Below are 18,813 nucleotides of genomic sequence, written 5' to 3' on the forward strand. Positions count from 1 at the left end.
TTGATTGATAACCCGAGCCAGATTACAGGCACTGGTTACAGTAAGAAGCTTCCGCTTGAATGGACAGCTTGATGAAAACCAGTCTATGTTCAGGTCACCCAGAAAATAGACCTCTCTGTCAGCATCACAAACATGATCAAGCATTGCACACATATTATCCAGATACTGACTGTTGACACTTGGTAGCCTATATCAGCACCCCAAAGAAGAGGATTTTGATGAGGCAGGTGAACATGCAACCACAACACTTCCACAACATTAGACATGACGTCCTCTCTAAGCTTTAAATGAATATGGCTCTGAACAAATACAGCAACCCCACAAGCATTCACATCTCTTCTGTGGGTGTTATATCCTTGTATTTCCACTGCTGCATCATCAAATGAATTATCTGCGTTTCAGAGATGGCTAATATATGTATGTCATCCGATGTTAACAAGTAATTTATTTCATTGATCTTTTTTTCTAAAGCTACATACAGTGGGGCAAAAAAGTATTTAGTCAGCCACCAATTGTGCAAGTTCTCCCACTTAAAAAGATGAGGAGGCCTGTCATTTTCATCATAGGTACAGTTCAACTATGACAGACAAAATGAGAAGAAAAAAAATCAAGAAAATCATATTGTAGGATTTTTAATGAATTTATTTGCAAATTATGGTGGAAAATAAGTATTTGGTCACCTACAAACAAGCAAGATTTCTGGCTCTCACAGACCTGTAACTTCTTCTTTAAGAGGCTCCTCTGTCCTCCACTCGTTACCTGTATTAATGGCACCTGTTTGAACCCCAAGCCAATACACCCCCAGTCATCGTCCAACCCCAGGCTGATGGTTTGCTTCAAGGTAACGCTCCATTCCACATAAACATACCCCAAGTAGTGCCACTGCCACAGCAGGCTACTCTACCCCAAGCCAACCTATCACAGGCCTATATACCCCAAGCGAACCAATTAAAGGCTGCTCTACCCTAAGCCAACCAATCACAGGCCTATATGTCTTCAGAACCTGGCATTACTGGTCAAGGTGCATCGTCAAGGTTACGACATGTTACAGAGGGAGCTGGTCAGCTCTCTGGGGTTGAGAACACACCTCAGACCAACAGTGTTGTCCATGGTCATCATGATACTCCCTCCTGATTGACCTTGTTAGGTTACGTTCACCATCTATCTGAGAGTAGAACAGGATGTGTTCAGGATGATGCAGAGCTCCTGTTTAAAGACTCTTTATGCTATTTCATATGTCTACTATTTAGGTAGAGACAGACAAAACATTTTTTGGAACTCCTATGAGTCTTGGTACTGAACACGCAGTGGAATAAAGTTCCATTTTGTTGTCAGAGATACTGTATGTTTCTTATGACTGTACATAGTTTGTACTCATTTTTCTCAATACTCTTCTTTGGTTCAGTATGTCAAGGTGCCTAACACTCTATGGTCCTCCATTTGAGTTCCTAACAAAAGGTATTCACCCAGTAAGAAAATAAACAGTGATCATGTAACCATGGGAGAGAAAAAGAGGGGTATTCGGAAAGAGATAAGGCAACTACCTCCCTTCCTTCATCCCAGAGCAAGCCAAGGAAACAGGGTAGACCGCAGAACACATGACAGTTAACATTAGTCTCGGGCTGTGATGTGGTGTGTTCCTTGATGGACAGAAGACTTGTTGGTTTATTTTTGGCCCAGCAATTGGGGCACTTAATTGGGTTATTGAGCTATGACCAGATGGGCAGTATTTCTGCTACATGTATTTGAAATATATAATTGAATTACTTCTGTGTATTTTGTATTACACTGGGCTGAACTACACTCTAATGTATTTTGTAACAAAATACTTTTGAAAACCGTGATTTGAAGGTGTGACAGTACCCAGGAGGTTCCTGGTGGAGAGCCAAACGAGATCACCAGGTTGGAAACCAAGAGCCTCACTGCGGTTGCGGTCCGCCTGCTCCTTCTGATGGTGGATGGCGCACTGGAGCGTCATGTGGGCATCGTTCCAAACCTCCTCTGTGCGCCTGAACCACTCATCCACCGCAGGAGCTTCAGTCTGGCTCAGGGTCCACGGAGCTAGGGCTGGATGATAGCCTAGGACACACTGGAAGGGGGTCAGCCCGGTGGAGGAGTGACGCAGTGAATTCTAGGCGTACTCCGCCCAGGGAAGGAACCGTGCCCGCTCCCCCTGCCAGTCCTGGCAGTGACGTGAGTGAGGCTGACCGTGACTCTCAGCTTCTCCATGAAGGTTCTCCATACCCGTGATGTGAATTGGGGGCCACGGTCAGAGACGATGTCCTCCGGAAGGCCATAGTGCCGAAAGACCTGCTAGAACAGTGCCTCAGAGACCTGGATAGCGGTAGGGAGACCAGAGAGAGGGATAAAATGGCAGGATTTAGAGAATCTTTCCACAACAACCATAATAGTAGTGAAACCATCAGAAGAGGGGAGATCAATGAACTAAATCAATGGACAGATGAGACCAAGGCCACTTAGGCACGGGAAGATAAAGGAGATTCCATACTGGAGCGTGCAGGGGAGATTTAGTTTGCCAACGTCATGCCAACGTCCTGCACCAAGGTGGGCCACCCGTACTTTCCGGAGATTGAATAGTGCGGGTGATACCTGGGTGTCCAGCGATGAGAGATGTGTGCTCAGGTCAACAGCCGATCCCTTATCCCTGTGGGAACGTAGGTGCGCTCTGGAGGCCAGGTAGTAGGCGTGGGTTCCCTCTCCGGTGCCTGGTGAATGTCCACATCTACGTCCCAAAGCATGGGGGCAATGACTCAGGAGGGCTGAATGATGGGCGCACTCAGGACAGGAACCTCTCCCAAATCGTAGAGATGGGACAGGGCATCGGCTTTAATGTTCTTTGAACCTGGGCGATATGACAAGGTGAAGTCAAATCTTGTGTAGAAAAGGGCCCACCTTGCTTGGCGCGGGTTCAGCCGCCTCGCTGTCCGTATGTACTCCAGGTTTCGATGGCCGGGGAGGATGAGAAATCAGTCCTTGGCGCCCTCCAGCCAGTGACTCTACTCCTCTAATACCAACTTCACCACCAAAAGCTCCCGGTCACCGACGTCATAGTTCCTCTCTAAAGGAGACATTTTTTTTTGAGTACATGGATACAATTTCTGTGGGTTACCTTGACGTTGGGACAGAATGGCCCCCACGCCCACTTCTGAAGCGTCCACCTCCACCACAAAAGGCAACGTAGGAACTGAGTGTTTCAGCAAAGGGGCGGAGGTGAAATGCCCCTTCAGTATATGGAAGGGCTCATCGGCTCCAGGACTAAACTACAACTCACGGTGACCACCCTTGAGGTGAGAGGACAGGCTATGGAGCTGAAGGTCCTAATGAAGCAGGGGTAAAAGATGGCAAACCCCAAGAACCCTTTTATGGTGGTTGGTACTGGCCAAGACCTGACTGCATTGACCGTCCTCTCCTCCATCATCACTCCCTGTGGACTGATCTGGTATCCGAAGAAGGAGACAGCGACCTGATGAAACTGGCACTTCTCCACTTTCACGTACAAGTGATTCTCCAGGAGGCGTTCCAGGACCACTCTGACGTGGGCGATGTGATCCTCCAAGGTGGCCGAGTAGACCAGGATGTCATCGATATACACAACCACCTGCCGCCCGAGCATGTCCCGGACACCTCGTTAACGAATGTCTGGAACACCGACGGAGCATTGGCTAATCCATAAGACATCACCAAAATCTCGTAGTGTCCAGACATCATGCTGAATGCTGTTTTCCATTCGTCCCCCTCCCGGATGCGGATCAGATTGTAGGCACTCCTCAGGTCCGCGGAGCTGTTTGATCGCACCCGGCATCAGGAGAGGTTAGCGGTACTTGGTGGTGATGGAATTGAGGCCTCTGTAATCAATGCGCGGGCGTAGACCTCCATCCTTCTTGGCCACGAAAAAGAAGCCTGCCCGACGCATGGGAGGTGGACGTGCTGATGAAACCCTGTTGGAGAGCCTCCTGGATGTACTCCTCCATAGACTTGGTTTCAACCACCGACAGAGGGTAGATGCGGCTGTGTGGAGGTGCAAAGCCTGCAACAGGTCGATGGCACAGTCCCAGGGGCAATAAGGAGGGAGACAGGTGGCACGGGTCTTGGAGAAAACCTCCCGGAGATCCGTGTATACCTCTGAGATATTGGGCTGGAGGGCAACCACAGGACTCTCAACCGACGTGGAACCACAGGGTAAAGGAAAGCAGGTCCTCGGCATTCGGTGCCCAGACGGTGATTTTCATCCTCGACTATGAGATGGTAGGGTCATGACGTTGGACCCACGGGTGGCCGAGGACGACTTTGTGTATGGGTGCATTGATGATGAGGAAGAAAAGGCTTTCTTGATGCGCGGGTTCCACTGTGAGGGTGAGTGGTGTTGTGATGTGCGTTATTGTGCCGGATCCCAATGGTCGAGTATCCAGTGCTTGGACCAGAAAAGGAAAGGTGAGCGGGTATGAGGTGATGTTCAGAGAGGAGGCAAGGGCATCCTCCCAGCCAGTGAAATGGAAACCAGAAAAGGTTTGGATAGAAAGTGATGATAATGGACTACTCACACCTACCCTGGGAGACGGATGATCACAGGGCTGCCCCTCTGCCCTATTGGACACCGGGTTGGAGTGCACCAGACACCGCTGAAGCTAGTGCCCCTCCTGACCAAAATAGGAACAGAGCCCCAGCTGTCTCCAACGACACCACTCTGCCACCAATGACACCACTCTGTCTCCAACGACACCACTCTGCCACGGGGAGGTGTGTGACCCCTATCTCCATGGGTTCAGGCTCTGTTTCAGGATAGCCAAAGGAGGAAGGCGAGAGATGAGGGGGGTGCTGGCGCTCTTGAAGAGAGCCATCGCTATGAGCGCGTCCAAGGAAAGGTTGTCGTCCCGACACGCCAACTCCGTCTGGACCTCTTCGCGCAGTCCTCAACGGAATCAGGTGCGGAGCTGGGGGCTGCCACAGTCCGGAAGGTGAAGGCATACTCCGCAGCGGTCTGGGCACCCTGCCGAAGTTGGAGTAATCGCTCTCCTCCCTCTCTGCCCTCAGGTGGATGATTGAAGACTGCTCTGAACAGAGCCATGAACCTCTCATGCCATGAACCCGATGGAGTCCCTGGGAGGGACAATAGGGCATCGCTGACCTAGGCGGACTTCTGGATGGGCTTGGGGACTGGCTCTCTGGGATGACATGTGGTAGAGGATCCTCACGCTATTAGGAGATTAATCCTCTCGAGTGTTGTCGAGGTGGTGGAGAATGCGAAGGACCTTATCCATTACCGTACCCAGTTGAGTCAGCTGGTCGTGGTGTTGACGGAGTAGGTGTTCCTGTCCATCGACCATGTGGGCGATATCCTTAACTTCTGCTGCTTCCAATTCTTGAGAGGAAGTATTCTATAACGTATACGCAGGGAGTCAGGAAGCAGGTGAAGAAGGTGGCATTAATAATAAGAAACATGAAGATAATCAAAACAGGAGTAGCGTACTGAAGGTAAACAAAACCAATACTGCCTGAATACTGAGTCTACTGAGGAATAAATAAAGGGAGAGTAATCAAGGTGATGATGAAGTCCAGGTGTACTTAATGATGTGGAGCAGGTGCACGAAATGATGGTGCCTGGACCGGTGGTTGGTAGACCGGCGACATCGAGCGCCGGAGTGGGGGAGCGGGAGTAGGCGTGACACACCTTGTAGAGTCCATCCCTTTACATCAAGAGATGTGCATATCTTGTACTTTGTGTCAGTCGCACAGCACGTTGTCACGTAAGTACATAATAAATATTTCAGAGTTTAGCTGTCACAAGTCCACCTTAACAGATTGTGAGATAGTGACAGGATGTTTTCGACAGATAAATAGTCGGTGGGTGTCTCAACCTGGTCACACATACTATCCCTATAGTATTGTTATAGTACTGGGGTACGTTTAGTTCACTTCAAGTGTTTGCGTGACAGTTTGAACTGAACAACACGTTTCCCCAAAACAGTGTGCACCATTCTTCAACAGTCTTTGAGGTATGTTTGCTCCAGTTTGATTGTATAATCTATATGGGTATGATCATTTGACATTGCAAAACTTGTGTAGTACATCATACTCAATCGCACTCAAGGCCACGATAAACACAACGTTCTTCAACTCTTCAAGTGCCGTTTCAGTTGAATTAAACATTGTACTGTATTCTGTTGTACTGAACGCATCCTGGGTATTCTAAGTGGGCGTGTAGGCACTGCTCCATTGTCCCTCTGTAGAATTGAGTTCATCACAGGGATCTGACCTTGGTGTGATTCTGGAACAACAACAACAAAGGGACACCCACCATTCCCTCCAAGAATGGTTAAAGCAGGTATCATGTGACCTGTGATAGTACATAGAAACAAAGCAGCAATGCTCACTGGATGTGTGAACCACCTCCCCCATGCGCTATTACTACAGTCTACTAGAAAGGTCAAACGTTATTTGGTGCAATGTCTTTGTCCCTGCTAGACTTGTCCCTGCTAGACTATGGAGCCCAAGGTAGCTATTCAAGACCAGTTAGGCCTGTACACACACAGTGAACTGTACTCTAGTGATTTGTGTTGGAACAGGGTGTCTCGTGCTCTGAGAGAAATAAAAACACCTCTGATGTTTCCTTCAAATACTCTCAGAGACAGGCAGTATTTCTGTTACACATACACTGTATTTAAAATACGCATTTTAATTACTTCTGAGTATACTTTCATTTAAATTACACTGGGTTAAACTACACTCCACTGTATTTTTTATTTTGTATTTGTATTTTGTCATTGTATTTTGTGATTTTTGCCCATGTCTGGTGATGATGCCATGGAAACTTTCACAGCATGCAACTTCGTGATCCTGATTGAATCAAGCTAAAGTAACACGCTTTGGCTAAGAAGTTGACCTAAAGCACATGTGCTTGCTCCACACAGAACAGGAATAAGAGAGGGGATCATTTGAGTTATTTTGAGTTTGTCTTCGCCTGAGGTTGAAGTCACCAAGTGAAGGCCGTCGCCCGTTGAGCACCTGAGGTGGTGACCAGCTGACATCACAGGCGATGTCAGAGGTTTGTTAAAGGTCATGACCTTTGACAATATTCTAACTGTGAAAGCTGAAAGGCCTGAGGGGGTTAAACAACAACCCTCTCAATGGCATTACCCCAACTGGGCATCTCTCCAATGCAAACTGACCTGACTTTGCATGGGGGGATTTTTTATATCTATTTTTTTTATCTAGGGCAGGGTTCATTCCATGATCACATCCATCTCGATATTCAGTGGCTTCCTTTTTCTTATCTCTTTTCCTGCACTGGTGTGAAAGACCTGGAATAGATTAAATCAAATTCACAGTGAGAAATGCCATTTTGTATTTATCTACAGTGTTCAGCTTCAGATCAGCTCATGAGAAGGGAAGGAGACGAGGAGAGGAAGACATTTTAGTCTATTGAGATACACCCCAGAGTTATTTTTTTCTAGGCTACTCTCCTCTTTGTGGGGGTCAAAGTTGAACTCTTAGGGTCATGCAAGTGCTGTCTTGTCTGTTTTTATAGGTGGGGAATATGGTTTGATATGAATTAGGAAATGTTCGTCCAATGTGTATTTGATATTTCACTCAACATTATAATGACATCATAATTTCACATTAAAGACGGTTTTAACCAATTCATCCCTCATTGACAGGTAATGACACATAAACATGTTAAAATGAGGTGATGATGATGGTTGGACCAGACAAATAATAAAGAAAACTGATGAAGTCTTTAATTGATTTAATATCAGAGAATAATATCATACCAATGCAGCATACTTATATTTACTTTAATAGGTGAAACACCACTGACAGGGTCCTCAGTAGGAGTACACTGAATCCTTGTTTACACCTTGCGCTGACATGTGAGTTTCGTGATCTTACCAATTGTATTAAAATGTGTCTCTTATCCGTCCAATGTGTCCGCATTGTGACCAGACTAGCTGGTGACTAGCTGGTGCCTCCGTGTATGCTAATTATTTGACAGTCATTCTTACAAAATAATATAACTCCATGCTGCTGAAAAGGCAGCTAGACAACATCCAGGCCACCTACAACAAAGACTACCACTATGCTGTGGGATATGACAGGTGAGAGCACGAATACAAATCCAATGGGAGGTGCATGGTAGACTGAGAACATCTGAGAAAATGTGTTTTGAGGGCAACAAAGATATTAACTAAGACATGTGTCTCTGATCTGGTGGCACTATAATCCAAAATCAATATGCCACGTATTACTGTACATGTCTTAGAATTTGCTCATTCTTATTCAGGGTTCAGTTTGTTAGGGAGGTGCCTTGCCCACCCCCCCAGACCAATAATTAGAACTCTGTACATACTGACATGTTCTAACAATGTGGGGGTGAATGTAGATGTAGACAGATATACATTTGTACTAAAGTCTGTTTGTCAAAAGGGAAGTTACTTTTCATAAACTACTACATCCAATGTTGAACATGATTTGAAACTTTGTCTGTGTTAAGTTTGTTTCCTTAAATACAGTCGTGGCCAAAAGTTTGAGAATGACACAAATATTAATTTCCACAAAGTTTGCTGCTTCAGTGTCTTTAGATAGTTTTGTCAGATATTACCATGGAATACTGAAGTATAATTACAAGCATTTCATAAGTGTCAAAGGCTTTTATTGACAATTACATGAAGTTGATGCAAAGAGTCAATATTTGCAGTGTTCACCCTTCTTTTTCAAGTCCTCTGCAATCTGCCCTGGTATGCTGTCAATTAACTTCTGGGCCACATCCTGACTGATGGCAGCCAATTCTTGCAAAATCAATGCTTGGAGTTTGTCAGAATTTGTAGGTTTTGTTTGTCCACCCGCCTCTTGAGGATTGACTACAAGTTCTCAATGGGATTAAGGTCTGGGGAGTTTCCTGGCCATGGACCCAAAATATTGATGTTTTGTTCCCCGAGCCACTTAGTTATCACTTTTGCCTTATGGCAAGGTGCTCCATCATGCTGGAAAAGGCATTGGAAAAGGAGCTGAATCAACTTTAGGAGACGGTCTTGGCGCTTGCTGGACTTTCTTGGGAGCCCTTAAGCCTTCTTCACAACAATTGAACCGCTCTCTTAGAAGTTCTTGATGATCCTATAAATGGTTGATTTAGGTGCAATCTTACTGGCAGCAATATCCTTGCCTGTGAAGCCCTTTTTGTGCAAAGCAATGTTGACGGCACGTGTTTCCTTGTGGGTAACCATGGTTGACAGATGAAGAACAATGATTCCAAGCACCACCCTCCTTTTGAAGCTTCCAGTCTGTTATTCAAACTCAATCAGCATGACAGAGTGATCTCCAGCCTTGTCCTCATCAACACTCACGCCTGTGTTAACGAGAGAATCACTGATGTGATGTCAGCTGGTCCTTTTGTGGCAGGGCTGAAATGCAGTGGAAATGTTTTTTTGGAATTCAGTCATTTGCATGGCAAATAGAGACTTTGCAATTAATTGCAATTCATCTGATCACTCTTCATAACATTCTGGACTATATGCAAATTGCCATCATACAAACTGAGGCATCAGAATTTGTGAAAATGTATATTTGTGTCATGCTCAAAACTTTTGGCCACGACTGTACAGTTGAAGTCGGAATTTACATACACTTAGGTTGGAGTCATTAAAACAAGTTTTTCAACCACTCCACAAATGTCTTGTTAACAAACTATAGTTTTGGCAAGTTGGTTAGGACATCTACTTTGTGCATGAAACAAGTCATTTTTCCAACAATTGTTTACAGACAGATTATTTCACTTGACTCACTGTATCACAATTCCAGGGGGTCAGAAGTTTACATACACTAAGTTGACTGTGCCTTTAAACAGCTTGGAAAAGTCCAGAAAATAATGTCATGGCTTTAGAAGCTTCTGATAGGCTAATTGACATAATTTGAGTCAATTGGAGGTGTACCTATGGATGTATTTCAAGGCCTACCTTCAAACTCAGTGCCTCTTTGCTTGACATCATGTGAAAATCAAAAGAAATCAGCCAAGACCTCAGAAAAAAATTGTAGACCTCCACAAGTCTGGATCATCCTTGGGAGCAATTTCCAAATGGCTGAAGGTACCACGTTCATCTGTACAAACATATCGTCGTCATATCACTCAGAAAGGAGACGCATTCTGTCTCCTAGAGATGAACATACTTTGGTTCGAAGTGTGCAAATCAATCCCAGAACAACAGCAAAGGACCTTGTGAAGATGCTGAAGGCAACAGGTACAACAGTGTCTATATCCACAGTAAAACGAGTCCTATATCGACATAACCTGAAAGGCCGGCTCCAAAACCGCCATAAAAAAGCCAGACTACGGCTTTGAACTGCACATGGGGATAAAGATCGTACTTTTTGGAGAAATGTCCTCTGGTCTGATGAAACAAAAATAGAACTGTTTGGCCATAATTACCATCATTATGTTTGGAGGAAAAAGGGGGAGGCTTGCAAGCCGAAGAACATCATCCCATCCGTGGAGCACGGGGGTGGCAACATCATGTTGCGGGGGTGCATTGCTGCAGGATGGACTGGTGCATGTCACAAAATAGATGGCATCATGAGGCAGGAAAATTATGTGGATATATTGAAGCAACATCTCAAGACATCAGTCAGGAAGTTAAAGCTTGGTCGCAAATGGGTCCTCCAAATGGACAATGACCCCAAGCATACTTCCAAATTGTTGGCAAAATGGCTTAAGGACAACAAAGTCAAGGTATTGGAGTGGCTATCACAAAGCCCTGACCTCAGTCCTATAGAAAATCTGTGGGCAGAACTGAAAAAAGCGTCTTTGAGCAAGAAGGCCTACAAACCTGACTCAGTTACACCAGCTCTGTCAGGAGGAATGGGCCAAAATTCATCCAACTTATTGTGGGAAGCTTGTGGAAGGCTACCCGAAAAGTTTGACCCAAATTAAACAATTTAAAGGCAATGCAACCAAGTACTAATTGAGTGTATGTAAACTTCTGCCCCACTGGGAATGCGATGAAAGAAATACAAGATGAAATAAATAATTCTCTCTACTATTATTCTGACATTTCACGTTCTTAAAATAAAGTGGTGATCCTAACTGACGTAAGACAGGGAATTTTTACTCTGATTAAAATGTCAGGAATTGTGAAAAACTGAGCGCAAATGTATTTGGCTAAGGTGTATGTAAACTTCTGACTTCAACTGTATATGCCAAACAAATCCTCTCCAGCTCTTCGGTCAAACTCGAGTGGTGGTGAATACAGTATGATTATAATGAACATAAAATCTTGGGTAATTGAGTCAGATACCATATCAGGACAAAGGGTCCATGTTAGCACCAGTTATAAACAAGGCTTCTTACTCCATTCCTCACTAGTGATTGGTAAAGTCGACCCAGAAGTGCTCAGTGAACAAACTGAATACATCCAAGTGCTATTTACTTCCTCTAAACGTGGCAGCCAAGCTGTTATTGCGAAACAGACTTTCTATTTTCCAAAAAGAAATATATAACAGTCTACTACAAGTGACGGATCTCGTCACAGCCTCTTTCTCATTATCCTATGCTCTTTTTCAAAGACCCATCAAGACTGATCGTCTCGCATTATCTAACTTGGCACACACATTTATAAACCACCTGGTTTTCTCTTCAGCTGGTTAAATAATCCCATTGCACATATTTGTTGAGGCCCCCAGGCCATTCTGCAGTGAAGTGGGTGTGTCTCACAAGTTTTGGGAAGGGGTCCAGGATTTCTTTCATAACCCTCAGTTGGTATAAATTGTTTCTCTGCAAGCATTTCCCTCAGGCCAGTGGATGCATCTGAACTGAGCTGATCTAAAAGACACACATTCAGCACAATGTAAGTAGAAATGATAGTCTCATTGCTTTGATATGTTTCATTTGACTTGTGATGGTGTTAATTATTAAAGGGAGAATGATTTCTATAGAAATTGGAAGTTGTAGTATCATCATTTGGAAACGGTCTTAAAGTATTACAATATATTGCAATAGTAATCATTAATGTCTGAATAATAGATTTTTCATGTGGTGTGGTCACTGACGGTTTAAACTTCTAATAATGACACTGACTGTTTGTGTGTACTTCAGGGTTTATTTTGTAGGGTTGGTTGGCTTGCTTCTCATCTTGACTGCTGAAGCCAGAGTTGGGTAAGGAAGTTATAACGCACATCTGTTATTACTTTCCTCACATCGTAACCACACGTTTCAGAAATCACACGCATAGTGAATGTTTGAATATTCATATTGAATAATGATGTTGTGCAATATTTTCTGAATTTCTCCATGATTGATTTGTTTTCCACTGATCCCTATAGGATCTCCTCTGAGTCTAGCTTCTGCACCGAGTCAAGGGAATGTCTGCTGTATGATCTGGTGTGCAAGAATGACGATTATGAGGTGAGTTCATTGTAAAGCACAAATTAATGGCACATAAAACAGAGTCAGGGGTGTTATTTGTGACCACATTTTTTGGGGGATCGTTTCTGTCAGGGTTGCAGATAAAATACATTTTCATTTTCATCAGAATATCGTTTATCAACATGATAATAATAATGATCATTTTCCATAAAATTTTAAAAACAGACGAATTGTACCTGCATGCGTAAAACAGGAGCTTCCCCCAATCCCCTCCCTGCTACCAAGGTGCCATCCACCTGACAAGTCCCCAAGTCCCCAAGCCCCAGAAATCAGGATTCCCACCACTTTCTACTGGACCAAGACACCAAAGTTGCTCCCCCTGCATCCAACATCCGTAACTCAACACGTTCTCCAACACAGGACTCTGAGTAAAGTTTGTGTCTGTGTTACAGGTGCGCCACTATGACTCGGTGAAATGGGTGTCGACAGACGAGGAAAGCTACTTCATGGACAAGGCCATGTACACTGCCTTCCAGAGACTCTTCAAATACATCACCGGCTCCAACGAGGCTGGTGTGTGTGTGTGTGTGTGTGTGTGTGTGTGTGTGTGTGTGTGTGTGTGTGTGTGTGTGTGTGTGTGTGTGTGTGTGTGTGTGTGTGTGTGTGTGTGTGTGTGTGTGTGTGTGTGTGTGTGTATGTGCATATTGATCTATTTGTGTGTGTGTGGATGCACATTTTTCCTATAGGCGTCAACATTGACATGACAACTCCGGTGACTGTCAAAATTGAGGAGAAGAAGAGGTTGTGGCAGTCGTCTGTCTTCACCCTCAACTTCCTCCTGCCGTCTGACTATCAGTTGGCTCCTCCCCAACCCACTGATGGCAGTGTAAGACCCAATAGTCCCTACAGCTTATGCAGCTTTTCTAGAGTGCCAGGTGGTTGGGGTTTGCCGTTTTGGGACTATTCTATTGGTGCCATTGTGCAAGAAAAGCTTAATCGAGCGCAGTAAAAATATTAAAAATAACACAAATACCATTTGAACCCAGGTCAAGTATGTCATGTTTTTTTTTTTAAAGACCGTGGTTAACAATGTGGATGTCTTTGTGATTTCCCCGTGCAGGTGTATTTTACAGAGACGCCAGACATGAAAGTGTACGTGAGGAGCTACGGTGGATGGATGATGTCTTTGACATCCAGTGTAAACTCTATGCTGCTGAAAAGGCAGCTAGACAACGTCCAGGCCACCTACAACAAAGACTACCACTATGCTGTGGGATATGACAGGTGAGAGCACAGATACAAATCCTTCAATGTACTCATATCCAACATCCAACACAATTCCACCAAAATACTTTTTCAAACATACTTTAATATTTTGTGTGTGTGTGTGTATGTGTCCTACAGCCCAATGAAGATTCTGAATAGGCACAACGAGGTGTGGTACATGGTTGAGGGAGAGCCTGTGTGCCCTACCTCCTCCTAAACATCCTCCTCCATTACTGCTGAGTCTGGCATAACCACTTTGAGGAGGACCAATGGGAGGTGCATGGTAGACTGAGAACATCTGAGAAAATGTGGTTTGGGGGCAAAAAAGATATTAACTAAGACATGTGTCTCTGATCTGGTGGCACTATAATCCAAAATCAATATGCCACATACTATAGAGTGTATACATATGTCTTAGAATGTGCTCATTCTTATTCAGTGTTCAGTTTGTTAGGAAGGTGCCTTGCCCACCCCCCCCAGCCCCATAATTCGAACTCTGTACGTATTGACATGTTCTAACAATGTGGGGTGAATGTAGATGTAGACAGGGATACATTTGTACTAAAGTCTGTTTATGAAAAGTAACTTCCCTTTTGACAAACTACTACATTCAATGTTGAACATGATTTGGATCTTTTGTCTGTGTTGAGTTTGTTCCCTTAAATATATGCCAAACAAATCCTCTCCAGCTCTTTGGTAAAACTTGAGTGGTGGTGAATACAGTAGGATTATAATGAACATAAAATCTTGGGTCATTGTGTCAGAAACCATATTTGTTACATAGTCTGTCCATGAGAGACTATGATGAACATTACAAATGAATTTTTTTCCAGTCACTCCTTTCACAAATACAGTGAAGTCATATTTGAAAGCCATAAAAATCTCCTTTGTTTGTTATTATTCATCGGTGCCCAACATAAGACCACTATACGCCACTTTTTTGCCACTCAGGGCATGTTCTAAGAAAACATCTCAAATACAGATCACAAGTAAGTACACTCTTAGAAAAAAAGGGTTCCAAAAGGGTTCTTTACTGAGGAATGAGGTTCAACCAAGAACTAATTTGATCAGAAGAACCCTTGTTGGAAGACAACGGTTCTTTATCAGTCAAAGGGTTCTACCTAGAACCTTTAACATCCTAAGAACCATTTTTGGAAGAAAAGGTTATTGGATAATTATTTGGAAGGCAAGAAGGATTCTACATGGAACATTATATAATATTTCCCAGCATGCTCTTTTTCAGGGAGATTTTCCGAATAGATTGTTTTACTGTAATATCTGTGTTTTTGCATGTACTGTACATTGATCAGTTGATTCATGTTATGCTTCACAAAGATAAAGAACATACAGTTTTCTAAACTAATCCAATTGGTTAGTAATTGGATTTATTCCACCCGTTACTGAGATGAGTTTTTCAGTTTAAATGATTGAGGTCTCTCAATTTTCAATCTTCCCTCTGTAGAATCTTTCATAGATGGTTGTAGGACGAACCTTTAGATTATAAAATGGTTATTGGTTGAACCCTTCACAGAGGGTTCTAGGTAAAACCATATACAGGGGGTTCTTTCATGAACCAAACATAGAGGGTACTAGATAGAAGGGTTCCCCTATGGGGAAAAACTGAAGAACCCTGTATGGTTCTACTTAACATATTTTTTCTGAGTGTACACTGCATTACACACTGCAATGGATAGGCATTCCCAGTCATGAACTCTGGCCTGCCCTGCTCTTGCAGATGTAAACCGCTTTGTGCTGCCTAACCAATGACTGTGCTGTGTATGGTGGTACCTCAGGAGGCGAGTCAATTTCAACAACAAAAAAGCCATATCTGCACGCGGACCAGGCCTACTCATGTCCTGTTCAGTTTGAGAACGAGAGCTGAATATGATATGGAGGATCAGAGGTATTTTTTAAATTTAATTTTGCTAAGGCAGCAGCTACTTTTCTTGGGTCCAAAGCTTGCTACTGATATAATTGATTTTAATACAAATTAAATGGACCTGATTATATAAAGCAATCTTATAACGAGGCTTTAGACCACAATGCTTTATGCTAGAAACAAGCTGTAAAATGCCAGGGAAAGATGTGACTCAGATACATATAAGAGATCTTTGGTTTGTCTCTATGACATTCAGAGGCTGCTCTTTTTTGAGGTGAGGGAGGGCAACAAAAAAAGTCAATGACATCATCATCCTTTCTCAATCAAAGTTTGTACTGACAGATTGAATATCGTTATAGAATAAGTGCATAAAATGCACCCTCCAATTGCAACGTATGCCTATATGCCCCACACATCTTGTCTCAAAACCACAGTATTTGGTCCCATATTTCTTGCATGCAATGCAGAGTATGTGAGTGGAGCGGGGCTGGAGCAGAGCGAGGAGCTGAGCGTGTCCAATTTCACTGGAGCGTGGAGCGAGATTCCCAAAGGCTGTAGCGTCGGCAGTTTCGCCCGCTCCAATTTCGCTCCAGTTGTGCTTACTTCAGGAGCTCAGGGCATGCCAGCTCCAGCATTCGTTGGTAGTCTACTTGTGTGCTGCTAATAGCCAACTGCTTTGGATACTGTCATGGAGTTCGCTAAATATTTTCATAAAGAAACTAATAAAACACACAGATGCTAAATCAAGGAGCCTTACGAAGATGAGAAAGAGCGGGAGTGCGGTGATAGTGTCCATTGTTATGTGTAAGGCTTGGATGCCACCTGCTGGTATGGTACTAAAACTGTTAGGTTATAGAGCGGATGTCAATTGTTCTACGCGCGGGACTTGGCAGTCACACACTGGTTACATGAAACATCCACAACTAAAGAATCATTGTGGAATCTGAAAAGACACTTATCCCAAAAGTATGATGGTGTACTTACAATGTGCACATGTTAAAAGAAAGGAATAAGGTGGGTAGATAACTAAGTGTGTCATTGTAGCAAAGTTTTTATCAACAGAAAATCAGGTCTCTTAAATGTTTCGTTCATTTTCGTTCTATTATCAATATAGATTTTGGCCCAATAGGCCTAGCATATTCCCACTTTAAAGGAGCTTTCCGTTTTGATTGGGTTATTTTGCCTAAAAACCTATAGGCCTACCTATAGAAAAATAAAACAATAAACAACTTTGCATCTTTGCCCAGCCTGGCAAGAGTGGCCAAAAAGGGTGTTTAGCATCCCCAGTGGCTCTGCAAGTGTGGATAGGTGAAGCCACAGACTGGCCAAACTCGTGTTTTTAAAAATGTATTCAAAGGCACTAATAAGACATTTTTCGTTTAATTTGTATTTAATTCTAAGTAAGTCACAGCCTATATGCGCAATATATAGACTATAATAATTTAATACAATGAAATAGTTGTTTAAATGCTGCACGCTTTATGTCCCTACCAGCCTATTGTGTCGCACTCGCAAATGCTTCAGAATGTATTTCTTTGTAGGCTATAGCCTTGAAATAATACCGAGGTAAAGACGGTTTCAAGTTGGATATTCGAAGGATATTTACGCTTTCAAACCACTTGAGCCACAGACTCCAAATAAGTGGCATGATGTTGGAAAATGTTTCTTATTTTCACGAATTGGACATTAATTCACTTTCCAAAGCTAATAAACATGTGGAAATGTGAGCATCATTTTGTATTCCTAGTTTAATTAGTTAGAGTGTGAACAAAGAACAAACTTTTTTTTACATTCATATTTCAATAGCTCCTTGGTCATGTGACCTACTTGACTCAACCAAGGTTCAGAATGTCCACTGACTACCCTTCTATATTGCACACCCTTTTGTTTGTCCATTTTCATCTCACTCGATTTTACATGAATATGTCAAACTTTCTCATTTCAATAGCTCCTTGGTCCTGTCAATTACACACCTAAGAAGCGTGAGGTGGTTATACACTCATATTGTATAAACTCTAGTCATGTATCTTCTATGTTGTTGTAGACTAATATTAGTTTGACAATTGGGGGGTTCAGTCCAGTGTTGTGTTTACCCTTTTCTGTCATATTTATCTATAATAAATTGGTAGTTCTAAGTACTTATTTTCCCTGTTTTTTTTTTTTCCTCAGTATTTAACAGCGGTACACAAAAGGAGCGAGACAGATAATATCTCCTTTCATCGTTAATATCAACCATAAATGAAAAGGGCAAAGTTCGAGAGTCATGCTATTAATTGTCCAATGCAGGGATGGAGAGTGAGCTAGTGAGGTATGCTGCAGTGGGTTTGCTGGTCAATACGTGTACTGAACATGTAACCACAGTAATGGTAGCCAGAAAATCAATTAATAAAAATTGAATATTGACAAATTAAACGGAAATTGTAGACCTTTAATCTTCCCAACATGTCAGACACTTTACTTCAAATAAATACAAAACATTTCAGTGGCTTGTTGTGAATGCACTCAAATATCAAGTCATTATCAGGTTATGTAAACTGCAGGCGAATACTCACAGTAGAAGGATTTGTGTTAATGTACACTATATGAAAGTGATGCCATGAAAAGGATTCTTTCACGTTATCAAGCTCACGCCGACTGACAAATCCCTGACTATTACTGTGAATTAAAAGAACATATGAAACATTGTTTTTCCATGAGGCCTACCTGTGTGCCTTCCTTTAAGCACCTCTGTTCAAACATCTCTCCTGTCCTTGATCCATACCACATACAGCCATTTGCAGATCTTTTCAGTGTCCATGTGAAAGATAGTTATTGCGAGCCTGGACCATTTGTTAACTTCAAAAACAATTTTGTAACACCCATGTAAAATGAAGGCCTGCAAAACTGCCTCTCTCCCTCCACCTTTATTCCACAGATCTGATTCCGAGTTTCTGTGGACTTTTTTAATACGTCCCATGTTTTTTCGATTGACGAAAACTAACCAATGACGTTTTTAAGTTTGAAAAATTCATGTAAAAAACGTGTGAGATGAAAATGGACAAACTAACAGGTGTGCAATATGTAGGCCCACTGAGTGTACACTCTGAACTTTGTTTGAAGTCAGTAGGTCATATGACCAAAGAGCTATTGAAATTCAAAAATGTAAATTAATAAAAATAGTGTGAGATGTAAATCGACAAAAAAAGTGTGTGCAATGTGTGTCTATGCCATCGGGTTGGCTACAACCAGTTCTGAAAGTTTGAGGAGTAACGGTTAAAGAGCTATTGAAATTTGAACCATTTGATTTGTCACTATGTTG

At 43.0% G+C, this 18,813-nt stretch overlaps 1 protein-coding gene across 1 annotated transcript; it reads left to right on the top strand.

Moving 5' to 3' along the window:
• Positions 1–11,796: 11,796 nt before the first annotated feature.
• On the top strand, positions 11,797–14,510 carry LOC100305204 (heme binding protein 2). The gene is given in 7 exon segments (NM_001165108.1): positions 11,797–11,852; positions 12,101–12,160; positions 12,328–12,409; positions 12,823–12,943; positions 13,117–13,256; positions 13,491–13,654; positions 13,775–14,510. Coding segments are annotated over 7 exon segments (648 nt in total). The 5' UTR covers positions 11,797–11,850; the 3' UTR covers positions 13,854–14,510.
• The last annotated feature ends 4,303 nt before the right edge of the window (positions 14,511–18,813 follow it).

The sequence above is a fragment of the Oncorhynchus mykiss genome, chromosome 12, assembly GCF_057628025.1.
Source record: "Oncorhynchus mykiss isolate SJ-2025 chromosome 12, ASM5762802v1, whole genome shotgun sequence".
Lineage (NCBI taxonomy): Eukaryota > Metazoa > Chordata > Actinopteri > Salmoniformes > Salmonidae > Oncorhynchus > Oncorhynchus mykiss.